General features: G+C 37.1%; 1 protein-coding gene across 1 annotated transcript in view; it reads right to left on the bottom strand.

Annotated features, from left to right (window-relative positions):
• Positions 1-12,090, bottom strand: part of LOC109083393 (NLR family CARD domain-containing protein 3-like) — a 67,229-nt gene extending 55,139 nt beyond the window's left edge. Inside the window, 2 exon segments of the mRNA XM_042754613.1 lie at positions 11,745-11,862; positions 11,947-12,090. Coding sequence (XP_042610547.1) covers positions 11,745-11,821 — 77 coding nt within the window. The 5' untranslated portion in view covers positions 11,822-11,862; positions 11,947-12,090.
• Positions 12,091-13,549: the final 1,459 nt, after the last annotated feature.

The raw sequence follows: 13,549 nt of genomic DNA, 5'->3' as shown, positions 1-13,549 counted from the left end.
TATGATCATTAAATAGCATTATGATGGGAGAGAGTTTGGAAACTTTCAAGATCCTTCTGATGTTAACACTTCTGTCTGGTCATGTTGCACTATGAAATTTAGAATCTGACGGTTCAGATCTTTGTGCTTCCATGTGCATTCCATTCATATCTTATTATACATAAGTACAGTACACTCATTTTTTGTAACTAAATGTGATATTATATACATATTATATCTTGGTTTATCATTTTGACCATGACTTGCACTATGGTGGGGGAGTGCATGTGAACTTGTGCAGGGTTAATATGCAGAGTTCAACCTTCTGATTTTCATATTGAGTTATGAAATTAAAAACAATCCCTGTGGTTTTGATCTGATGAATTGAAATTCATCTATTTGTTTCTCAATCCCATGCCAATGTTATTTATTATACATCACACTTTCAAGTGTCGGTTCAGATCTTTAGACGTGTGCGTGTTTGTATTTTGCAATTTTTTTTTATCAGTTATGAGTTGATGTGTTGACAGCAAATAGCTTGTTCAATTTAAATGCATCATTTTAAGTTAGAACAACTTGAACAGCAACAAACAATAACAATACAGCTAAATCATCTCACCCTCTATTAAACATGAAAAAATATTTCATCATAGCTTATTAGTTCTGCTTTCTTACCCAGAAAGCAATAGCCATCATTTCACCGTCTCGGTTAACTATAGACCAGATACAGTCTGGTTATGTGTAGCCCAAATAACCCAGAATTTTGTTAAAAGTCGTTTTTTGGCAAAATAACTTGTGAGATATATGATATTACGTCATGTCAGCAAAGTCAACAGCGTTTATAAGGTGTTTGGCTTCATTTCTTTGACATGTTCAATAAGTAGCCTGAGCGTAGCCGCTATTTAGCTCGTCGTCAGAGCAGCTATGTGTAGCCCACTCATAGTCCAAACTGAGCCACTAGTGTTTGTCCAGGCAGTGCATGGTTCATATCCCATCATGTTCGCAGTGTCGATAACATCTACAAAAATATACGTGTATTTTCTTGACATGGTCTATATGTAGCCACGTTTTAGCTCTAAATTAGACAGGCTACGTGTAGTCTGCGAAATTGTCCTTGGGCGAAATTGAGGCTATGTGTGTCTAATTTTAAGGCTTGGCTATAGCCCTATACCAGCGATGAGCATAGCTAAAAGAGCCTTAAAATTGTTTACATGTAAGTTTTGACCACGCAGCTTATCAAATACAAGTAAATTTTTTAAACATTACAATTAGAATTATTATATAGTTTATGTAATTATTTTACAGCATATTGTTAAATATTGAATTAGGCAAAAATAAAAAAATAAAGATCTCGGTTAAATGATTATTATAAATGACCCGATATCTGGCTGTCTCATCTTTAACCTTGAATTTGGTTTTATGTAATTTTTGCAAGTTGTGAAATATATGACAGTTTTTGCCCAGGCAGCACATGAGATGGTTTCCATCATGTTCGCAGTATCAATAATATCTAGACAATAAGTGTTATTTTGTGACATCTGTAGCCACGATTTATCCCTGAATTGGACAGGCTGTGTATGGGCGAAATCAAGGCAATCTGTGGTCTAATTTCAACGACTTGTCTATAGCCCTATATTGAACCAGCTAGTCTAAAACTGTTTACATATACAGCTTGTGGGATGCATGACATCATAACAACCAAGTAATTTTTTGCCAAGTTTTAATTTGCATTATTTTTGCTGTCACACATTACATTTCCCGATTAGATTTCTTACTTTGTTAAATAAACATGCAATTATATATCCCAACCTGTAGATGGCAATTTGCCCTACTGAGACATGGCCACTGCCAACGCGAGACTTGGAAGTTGCCAGATCTCGCGATAAACAATACCGCCGGTGCCATGAGCTTTTTTTGAAGAGCAACGCGTGATCAAAAGCCTCAGGAGGAGAAGGACGCGTGAGCAACGACGCTGACAATCAACAGACAGAAAACAGAAATAAGGACATTTTTAGTTTTTTTTTTCTTGTAAGTATCTGTGTTATCTCTTTGACATGCTGCCATTCTACATTTGATATCTTGTAAGGAACGTGAAATTATAGCAGATAGCAGGGTAGAGTACGCCATTCTGTGGTGCAATCTCAAAGGCAAGGGATTTGGTTCAAAAGCACTTTGTGTTATGTTGGTTTAAAGTCTCTTCATATCCCGATGGCAATCACAGATACGTGGTCTAAATGATTTTATATCGACTGTGGAAGGCATAAAATGTTGTACCAGTCATATTCCTCTGTCAACTTTATGCATTTATATACCTCTAAACACCCTGTAATAAGTGCAATGTGAGAGTTTAATAATTCGCAGAAATTATTAGATGCAAATAGTAAAGTCTTTCGGCTTCTGGCAGTTTGTTCCATATAAAAACTGAATCCTCATTCTCCAAATGCAGTTTTGTCACTGGGGACAGAAGGCAGAGCTGAGAGGCCCTAAAACTTTCAGTGCTTTATAAATCTAGCATATTACGTTGAAGTACATGCTTTTTACAGACAGGAAGTCAGTATAAATACCTCAGAACTGGAGTGATGTGATCCACGTTCTTTGATTTAAATGCACTGTAAGTTTTATTGATAATTATACAGTGAACAAAGCACAGCAATAAATATGCAGAACAAAACACCATATTCAACACAAAAAGGAATAAAAGTAGCTAGACCAGTTTTCTTGTTGTTATGCACAGTGTTGACTAATTCTGTTTTTGTATGTGTGCGTATTGTTTAGTACAGATATGGCTCAGTGGAGAGACTGGCTAAAAATTAAGGTCAGTATTTTTTACCAATTGTTAACCTTTTTTATGTTTTAGGGTTTTGCAAAACTGTCTTATGTCTACTTTTAACGTGAAGGGGGGTGGTACACTGCAGAAGACCACTCTGTTCTCGTTCATTACAGATATGTGTGTGTGTTTGCATGTAAACATTGTTCAGAGAGCTTATGTCTGTCTTTAGGCTTAACGATTTAATGTCTTTCCTTTATGACATCAGTCTGTATTGATATAAATATATTTTCCAAATCAGTATATACTGAGACTATATATGTCAGCTCTATATTACCAAGCCCTATCATCAAAGAAAAATAGAAAGACACTCCGTCGCAATTGATGTAATTAAAGTAAAACATGATGATGTCCAAAAAGCCTTTTATCGTGCTTATTTTCTTTCTTTCTTGGCAGATGCCGTGATGACCAACTTCCCAACGGAAACTGAATTAGACTTGAGGAATGCCATCGGGCAGCATTTTAAACAAGCACCGGGGAGAGTGGGGGGGGGGGGGGGTATAGAAATAAAAATAACAGTTAATCACTTCACTCTTGATAGTTTGTCTCGTGATCTGTATTTAGAGTTAATATTTTAATTTAATATTTTAATTTAATATTTAATATTTTTCCATGTCATAAGTTGTACGAATATTGGTTGTCCTTTATTACAATTTTTTTTTTATTATTACAAGTTAAAATCTTACTTTTTTATGTAATTACATTGTTTATATTTTGTTATTGTCACAAATATATTATTTCTTATGTTTTTCATTTTGTATTGAATATTGTTTTAAATATTGTTTCAAGTTTTCATTATTTAAAATTTTGCTTTTATTAATAAAAGCTTTATATTTAATTTGTTTGTTTTAATTGCTATTTATGAGAAGAACATGTTATATTTAGTTGACAAAAAATATTTTAGGTATTGTTTTGTTATCTATTATGTAGGCATTCATAATCTGTCGATTTGATGATTATGGTTAGACATCTACTGAATTTTCACTGACAGCCCAAATTCAGCCTTGTTTTAGCCTAGACACCGTCTATTACACCTATACATGTAGTCGTTTAATAGCGGTCTGTTTGATGACTAGGCTATTCTTTGGCTATTGTGTTAGACGTCTATTAACTTTTCACTGACAGCCCAAATTCAGCCTTGTTTTAGCCTAGACGTCTGGGCTGTGTTTAGACGGTTAACAGACGTCTTTTAAACTGAAAATTGCTTGCTGGGTAGTTGCACCGCTTGCGCAGGAATTTGTGTCAGAGTAGAAAATGCGACTTTGTGAAATGGACTGTCCTAAATTGTTGCTATAGTAGCATCATAATGCTTGAAAGCCTATGCATTTGGCAAGTATATTTTTTTAAATAAACCATTATATTTCATTAATTTCAATTAAAATCTATTTTCACCCTCATCTTGGGTGAGGGGGCGGGATAGTCAGAGTGAGCGCCGGCCCTGACTCACAATAGCGATTTAAGTACAAAAACCGGACGAATACCTTTAAATAAATGAGGTGTGGTAACCGTAGTATAAGCGGAATAATTGACTCCGGGCCGTTGAATTATTAGAAAGATAATGCACACTCCGCTTTGCGTCGTGTCCGCATCACCACCTCGGGTGTGCATTATTTTTCTAATAATTCAATGGCCCATCGTCAATTATTCCTTACTTGGACTTTATATCTAAAAATTACCTCAACTTAGCACCAGCAAGCTTGTTAGCTAGACAGTTAGCATCAGCTAACAATATTTATTATTTTCCGGATGTTATGAATAAACATTCATATCTGTCTACTCGGCTAGTTAATCCAAACACTATAAAAATGTATACTGTTGATAAACAATATAAAAATAGACGTCACATAGGGCTAAATGTGTAGCATTTTAATTAAACTGTTGACGTTACGTCAGCGGGGAATTTGAACATGCATGAGTGTTATGAGCCCAAGTCATTTGCTCGTTGTTTCCATTCTGCCCTCTTGTGTTCTCTCTGTGTATGTTTGTGTTTCAGATGGGCGGGTCCTGGAGATAATTTGCTGGAGGCTGTGATTGGTTCTTCTCTTCACCTGACCCAGATATAAGGACTTCCCCAAACACTCATTGGCCGCGTTTCCACTGTCGGGCTTAAAGCGGGCGTGCTAGTGTGTGCCAGGGCCAGTAGCGTTTCCACTGTCACTTCCGGGGCTTGATCGTGCCTCGTCGGGGTTTTTTGGCCCGACGAAAACCTTGGGCCAAAGCGGGACAGCTGGGGCTAGAGGAGTGGTTATGAACGAAGGCGGAGTTTCTCCGCGTCTGGAGAGCATCAGCGCCGTTCATTTCAGAAAGATAACAGCTATAACATCAACATTAAAAACTTTTAAAAATAAGCTGAGCTCAAAACTTACTTTCAGTCAGCAGCGAGTGTTTGAAATAACGCAATCCGATGTGGATTATAATTATCATAAAATATTTATAAGCGATGTAAAAGACTATGCACGCTAAACATTAACGTTACCATACTAAACATGGTAAATGCAACCACTTGAAGAAATCAGACGTCAGCTTCTTATTCTCTATCACAATTGTGTATTTATTTAGTAACATATTTTATCTGTCATAAGTCTCGTCTCGAGAGTTTAGCTCTGCATAGCATGTCATAAAAATATAATAATGATTTTTGTTTGGGAGCTTTTATAAAAAATAGAAAAATTATCATTCATTCTAAATGTGACGTATATAGGCTACTGTGGCTACAAATAAATAGAAGTAGTCTCGACTGATTAAGCAGGCTATTTTCATAAGCGTTAAAAATAAATAAATAAAATAGAAATACATTTATTTCTGTGTGATTAATTTTGAGTCCTGATAAATTAATTCATTTTGCTCAATGTATCACTCATAGTAAAACATCGATGCTTTTGAATTTGAATATTATATTTAACAAAGCATGCAAACAAAAGGCCGCTGTTATCGTGTTCGTTTTGTGATTGTGCTAGTTCCAGGGATTTATTTCTTATTCGTTTTCTGATAACTTCTCTCTGTTGGTGAAACGATGGGGTTGCATGACGTTGTTCCAGAGAGGCGTGTAAAGGGCGGGTTTTAGTGACGTGCAGCGGAGCTTCAGGCCTGACTGTGGAAACGCTGCGCTATTCTGGCCTTGTGCTACTGGCCTGAGGCTATTAGCCCCGCCCGGCCTCCTTTAAGCCCTGGCTTGCACTGGCCCGACAGTGGATATGCGGCTAATGGGGGCCGTGATTGTGCCATTGCGTATGACTCTGTAGTTTGCCTTTGTGCCTTGCTGTCGTTGTTTAAGTTTTTAAGTGTCTTACCAGAGAGATAGTGTGTTGGTGTTTAAGATTGTGAGTGTTATTGTGTTCTATGTTAATTCTGTTATAGTGGGGTTTTTTTTGGCTCCATTCTGTGATATTCCTTGTCAATTCGACCCAAGCCTGATTGACTATGATTTTGGATACCGATTGTAAATTGTTGGTTGTTAACTTGTATATATCTCTTGTAAGTATTTTGTAAATCATTTTTGTTAAGTTGAGGGATGTAAGGGGTTAGACGCCATTTTATTTCGAAGTCACTTTTCACTTTGTTTTGGTTTAGAGAGTCAGGTAAATTGAAACTATTTTCTTTTTTTATGTTTTCTTTAATTTTGATTTAGGAAGTGTAGAGGAATTTAAAAAAAAGAGAATTATTGTTTGTTATCTTGGCCTTGTCTGCCCCTGACGCTAAACCCCAACTTGTTAATAAATTCTTATTCAACATCTCTCTGGTTCTGAGACTCTCTTCCTTTTCCTGTTACAGCTGACCCCTAGCGGTCGTAACAATGAGTTATATATTTATTCTGTGTTATTTTAATGTTTCTGTTTTGTTTTGTTTTGTTTTTTGACCTAAAGTGTGTGTGTGCTGAGTGGCACAAAAAAGCTCAGTCATTGGTTCATTCAGTTCTTTGTGTGAGTGAATGTTTTTATTTGACAAAATTAAAAATAAAAACCTCACTGAGTGTCTGTGTGCGTGCTCATTCAGTGGTTTGTGTGCGTTTCCCATTCATTTCCTATAGGTGCCCATTTTTGTCCACGAAGCACAAATTAAGGAGTTGTTGTTGTTTTTTTTGTTTTTTTTACGTTTTTGGGGTTTTTTTGCCCAAATTTGTCTGGAAGGATGCTTGAGAGTTAAAGGGTCTGGACTGAGGGTAAGAGGGCAGCAAACAAAACCACTTCTATAGAAAACACATCTGAGTTTTTACTTTTTACTCCAAATTTTACAGTTACTGAGATGTGATGAGACTCACTCTAGTGTCTTCAGTTTACAGTGTGGATCCTCCAGTAGAGCAGCTTCACTCCTGAGTCTCCTGGTGTAGTATGGCTCAGATTTAGTTCTGTCAGGTGTGAGGGGTTTGATCTCAGAGCTGAAATCAGAGCAGACCAGCCTTTCTGTGTAATATAACAGCTGGAGAGACTGCAGAGAATATACAGAAGATTAAAAATGAGTTATTACAGCTTGAATCATGTGTCCAATATAACTGCTGGGAAAACACAGATGTAATGCTATCTGTGTCTGGTTTAATAATTGATATCTATAATATGTGACTCAGAGTCAAGTCCAATTTGAATAGACTTCAGACTCAAACTGAAATTACTTCAGATTTCACTCAACAAACAGGACCCAAATATTCCCAAACTATCTTAACCTTAAAATACTGAAGAAGATTTTGTATTTTATTTGTATTCAGTCTGCTTATAGTGGAGCTGTACAGACCGAGTACATTGTGATCATTTGTTTTCCTGATTTAAAAACTGAAAACAGAAAAAAAATTGAATTCTATATATAAAGAAAAAAAGAATAGAAATAGATGGATAGAAAATGAGAAAGCAGCACCTTTTTCATTTTATATATATATATATATATATATATATATATATATACATACATATATACACACACACACACACACATATTGAATTCTTAAACACATTTAATTTTTATTTTTTTTTATATTTTATTTTTAATGTTTGATATTTGTATGTAGGGTAGGATAGATATTTGTAAAATCAGAGTCACAACCCTGTTTCTGAAGACACCTCAACTTTGCACAGTTTGGATGAATCTCTCTTATCAAACACACTTGATTCAACTCATCAGATCATTAGTAGAGCCATCTGTGATGTTAGCTGAGTGTCAAATAAGAAAGACCTCAAAATATACAGAAACAGTGTAGAGAAACACAGGCCTACTGTATAAAATAAAGTCAAAAAAACAAAGACACTGTAAAATACTCACTGAATCTTTCTAGATGTTTTGATCACTGGCAGCAGCCTCAGAAGACATTCTTCTGATGGATCATATTTCCTCAGTATAAACTCATCCAGCTCTTCTTCTGAGTTCAACAGCACAAACACCAGAGCCGACCACTGAGCAGCAGACAGAGAGACTCCAGAGAGACAACGGTAATCTCTTCTGTTCAGGTAAGTTTGTACTTCCTGCTCTAGTGAACGATCATTCAGTTCATTCAGACAGTGGAACAGATTGATGGATTTCTCTGGAGAGGGATTCTCCCTGATCTTCTGTTTGATGTATGCAGCTGTTTCCTGATTGATATCAGAGCTGCTTACTGTCTTTCTCAGGAGGCCTTGTAAGAGAGTCTGATTAGACTCTAGTGAGAGACCGAGAAGGAACTGGAGGAAAAGATCCCAGCGTCCGTTCTCACTCTGTAAGGCCTTGTCCACTTCTCTCTTCAGTAAACTGCTCATTGGTGACCTGAACTCATTCCACAGTCCTGTGTTTTGTTCAGAAAAGGACAGCAGCTTGAATAAAGCAGCAAGAAACTCCTGAATACTCAGATGAACAAAGCTGAACACCTTCCCCAGCTGCAGTCCAAACTCCTCTCTGAAGATCTGGGTACAAACTCCTGAGTACACGGACACTTCTCTGACATCAATGCAGCTCTCTTTTAGGTCCTCCTCATAGAAGACCAGGTTTCCTTTTTCCAGCTGTTCATAAGCCAGTTTTCCTAAAGACAGAATAGTCTTTCTAGCCTGATCAGGATCGATTTCATATTTCCCTTCATACTTCTGTGTCTTCAGTTTGGTCTGAAAGATCAGGAAGTGTGTGAACATCTGTGTGAGAGTCTTGGGGATCTCTGCTCTTGCTTTACCCATCATCCTCTCCAGAACAGCGGCTGAAATCCAGCAGAAGACTGGGATGTGACACATGATGAACAGACTTCTTGATGATCGGATGTGTGTGACGATTCTATCAGCCAGACTCGGATCATTTATTCTCTTCCTGAAATATTCCTCCTTCTGAGGGTCGTTGAATCCTCGTACCTCTGTGAGCTGGTGGACACACTCAGGAGGGATCTGATTGGCTGCTGCTGGTCGAGAGGTGATCCAGAGGAGAGCAGAAGGAAGGGTTCTTGATGAGGTTGGTCAGCAGCACATCCACTGAAGCTGATTCTGTCACATTAGACAAGCTCCGATTGTTTTGGAAATCTAGACGCAGCCGACACTCATCCAGACCATCAAATGTGAACATGACTTTGTAGTCCTCATAATCCGCTGAATTAAATTCTTTGGTTTCTGTGTGAATGGTGGTTTAGAAGATCCACAAGACTGAGATGTTTCTGTATCAAGTTCAGCTCCCTGAAAGGAAGTGGAAATATGAAATGAACGTCCTGATTGGCTTTTCCTTCAGTCCAGTCCAGAATGAACTTCTGCACGAGACTGTTTTTCCAATTCCAGCGACTCCTTTGGTCAGCACAGTTCTGATGGGTTTGTCTTGTCCAGGTGAGGGTTTAAATATGTCATTGCAGTTGATTGGTGTCTCCTGTGTCTCTGGTCTCCTGGACACTGTCTCAATCTGTGTCACCTCATGTTCATTATTGACCTCTCCACTGCCTCCCTCTGTGATGTAGAGCTCTGTGTAGATCTCATTCAGACGTGTTGAGCCTCCATGATTGGACAGTCCTTCACTGATTCTCTGATATTTATCCTGTAGTCTGGATCTGAGTTTTTGCTGATACACAGGCATCAGTTCTGAGCAATAACAATTGTTGTTATTGGCAGAGCAATATGTTAGAAATGTATTTTAATGTTTGATATGTTAGACAGTAGACTGTGTCGTGATATTCAGGAACATTAGTGACTGAAGACAGAAGGTTGATAATAAAAACACAGGCTATAATCTGCTGATCCAGAGCTCTTACTGGTCTGTAGTGTGTTAGCGAGGTCTGTCTGGTTCATCTTCCTCAGGATGAGCAGTGTGATCTTCAGAAGCCCCTCTCTGACTCTACTAGCTGCCTCATCATCATAACGGTCTCTTTCAGAGCATTCTGGGTAATCTGGACTCAGTAGTCTCTTAAAGTTTTTTAACTCAGAAATGATTTTGTGCTCAAGCTCCTAAAATCATAGTAAATATTCAAACAATAAACCTGTATTCAGTCACAGAGAAGGTGAACCAAAGGATCAATACACAAGAGTTAAAGCATGAATACTAATAAACATCACTGAATTATATCAGACCTGCTAATAACTTCCACTGTATGCTCAAACATCAGCGGTCTACAGATACTGAGTGTTAAAAGAGAGAGTTTGACTGGATTGGCTGTTTGTTAGATTGATGTTCATCTTTTTGCAGCAGTCAGGTTACATATGGATTCATCTTCTCTACTTTAGTGGACATTGATCTGCTTTATAGTGGCCTACAACTTATCTTACGTGTGTGTAGGAAAGTAAACATGACTATTACAGAGAGAATTTCACAGATTTCTCCATTTTTAATACTTTTACCCAGAGGTTTATTGTGTTGGATGGACACACACACGCTTATAAAATCATAATTATAAAATCATAATACACACACACACACACACACACACACACACACACTCACTCACTCAAGTGAAATCAGATACACACACACACATAACACACAAGTTCCAACCTTAAAAATGGAGTCTAAGTTCTTCTTTGCTGTATGTGTTTGCGGTCCTTTATGTTTTTGACTGTAGTTAAACAAATATTGAATATTTTTGTTAACGTAGTAATGTATTTAAAACACATCAGTATATTAATGAATATGATAAATATCATATATTATTTCTTATACTGTAAATTAAACAACACCTCAGATCAGCAGATGATTCTCCTGAACTGAAGTGAAGTGAAGACCCATTGACGCGTCACTATTCATGGACACACAGCTGGGTTCAGGAGATTCATTCTGCCACAGACTGAAATATAACAGAATACAAACTGTTTCTGTAAATCTCACTCTGCTTTGACAGAAACACCTTCACTGTTTTAACCTCCCTTTAATATTCATCTTTCACTTTGAGGAGTCTGTTGTGACTTGAGAGTTAAAAGATTAAAGTATTATATTTCTATGAATAAAAGGAATCTGCCCCATGTGCTCTATTCATTCATATATGTGACTCTGGAACACAAACCCAGTCATAAGTGTCAATTTTTCGTCTGAAAGCTGAATAAATAAACTTTCCATTGATGTATGATTTGTTAGGATAGGACAATATTTGGCCGAGATACAACTATTTGAAAATCTGGAATCTGAGGGTGCAAAAAAAGAAAAAAAAAAATCAAAAATATTGAGAAAATCATCACCTTCAAAGTTGTCCAAATGAAGTTTTTAACAATACATACTCTTAGTCAGAAATTAAGTTTTAATATATTTACAGTAGGAAATTTACAAAATCTTCATTGAACATGATCTTTACTTAATATCCTAATGTTTTTTTTTGGCATAAAAAGAAAAATCAATAATTCTGACCCATACATTCTGATGAAAAAATAGCGACTTAAGACTGTTTTGTGCTCCAGGGTCACATATTATAGAATAAAATGAACCAATACATATAGATAAAGACACAGAAACATCCAGCAGCAACAGAGACTTATGGTGATAATTTACATGTGACACCACACCTACAGTAAATATGACACTCATAATATCTCACCTGGACTCAACAGAAGAGTCTTCCTCTCTGCAGAGATCTGAAAGATCCATCGCTGGGTTTTTCCTCACAGGACACATCCATGTGTTCAGATAAATCTGATTCACGCCCCTGAATCTGACTATAAATGAAAACACTATTGTAGTGTGCATTTATTATTTCTGAACATTAAAAATGTTCAGAGAAACATTTCAGGTTTTCTCACCTCTTGACTGTCTTTATCTGTGTGTCATGTTCTTCAGAGAGATTCATTCTGGAGGCCATGGTTTCATCTAAAAGCAGATCCAGATGTTGATCACAGAGTCAGTTATGAATCATCTCAGTTAATTTTCTCAAATCCACCTCTGTCTCAACAGTCAGTCCACAGCAGTGACCTGCACACATGAAAAACTATTTCATCCTGACATTATTTACACAGAATCAGATTATTCACAAACAGCAAAACACATTCAGACAAGCACTGTGTTAAAATGAAAGTAAAAGTGTAATCTGATGATTTACAGACTCTGTGTTTTATCTCCTAATGTCATTTAAACAAATTTGAAAATATCTGACACTGCTTATTGTTGTACTTCACTTTAAATGAATCATCTCAGACCCCGCTGTAATAGTTTACTGACAAGGAGGAGTTTAAGTGTCCAAAACCAAACAATAAAGTGTTTAAAATATTCTCTTAGAATTTAATTTAATTCTTAAATATTTAAAATTATAACCCATGAATTTATGTACTCAGAGTGTTAAAATAAAATAAAATAACCAAATATAACTGAATCAATTAATGAAATGTCAGTTACCTCAAATACAATGAATCAATCTTACTCCAAAACAATTGGTTTTCACTGGGAAACAGAAATGACTCTTAAACTGACTAGTAAGTCAAAAATTCTCTTCAAATAAACTCGTATGAAACACTATTAATCTTACTCGTTTGTACTCAAATGTACTCTCAACTGAACTTGTTTCTCACAAACAGAATCATTAATATCAGTTCACTTGTTACAAATGTTAATTGTCTACCTCCTTTCGTTTTAAACAAGTCAAAACAGATATTAAACACTCAGTACTGTGATAATGTAAGTGAAAACGCAAACTCAGTCTCTGAAACAGTAACGCTACACATGAAGGCCTCGAATCGTTGGTGCACTTTTCTCCAAAAGATTCAACATCAACAGACCTCAGTCAGAAGTTACTCACAAATCCTCGTGTGTTCGTGTGTAAATCTCGACAGTAGTCCCAGGTCCTGAAGAGTCTCTTGCTCATGAATCCAGTCCTCTGCAGGCCGTGGTGAATCCGGTGACCAGCCCAAACAAGTCACTCCTCTCTGAACTTGAGCTGGACAAACGATTCTCTCTACAATCTGCTCAAAAATATCAGATCTCGTCGTAGCAAACAGACCAACCACTAATGACAGATAGCACACAAAGATGAATAAATGTCCTGCTGTTTCTAAGATTGAAGTCCGAAGAGATGACGCACACGGTTCAATTTCTTGTGTTTCTTTCAGAAAATATAATAGGGGTCGCTATGGGGAACACCTCGTCATGACCCGTGTCTGAAGCATACAATGAAAAAAACCACCAACGAGTGGGCCGGCGACAGCCTCTGACGTCACTACCGGTGCGACTATAAAACAGGCACCGGGAGAACACGTCATTCTCTTCTTCGTCTTCACTGACTGTTTTGTTTGAAGCGTGCATCTGAAAGAACCGGTAAGAGCGCTCTTCTCTGTCTATCTCATGGCGACTACTAGCAAGCGTTTAGATCCAATGTATGCATCCAGTGTCGGCGTTATTTGACACCCGATGACA

This window comes from Cyprinus carpio, unplaced genomic scaffold, assembly GCF_018340385.1.
Source record: "Cyprinus carpio isolate SPL01 unplaced genomic scaffold, ASM1834038v1 S000006557, whole genome shotgun sequence".
Lineage (NCBI taxonomy): Eukaryota > Metazoa > Chordata > Actinopteri > Cypriniformes > Cyprinidae > Cyprinus > Cyprinus carpio.
Note: the sequence above shows the minus strand (reverse complement) of the source record. Positions and strands in the feature narration are given on the sequence as shown.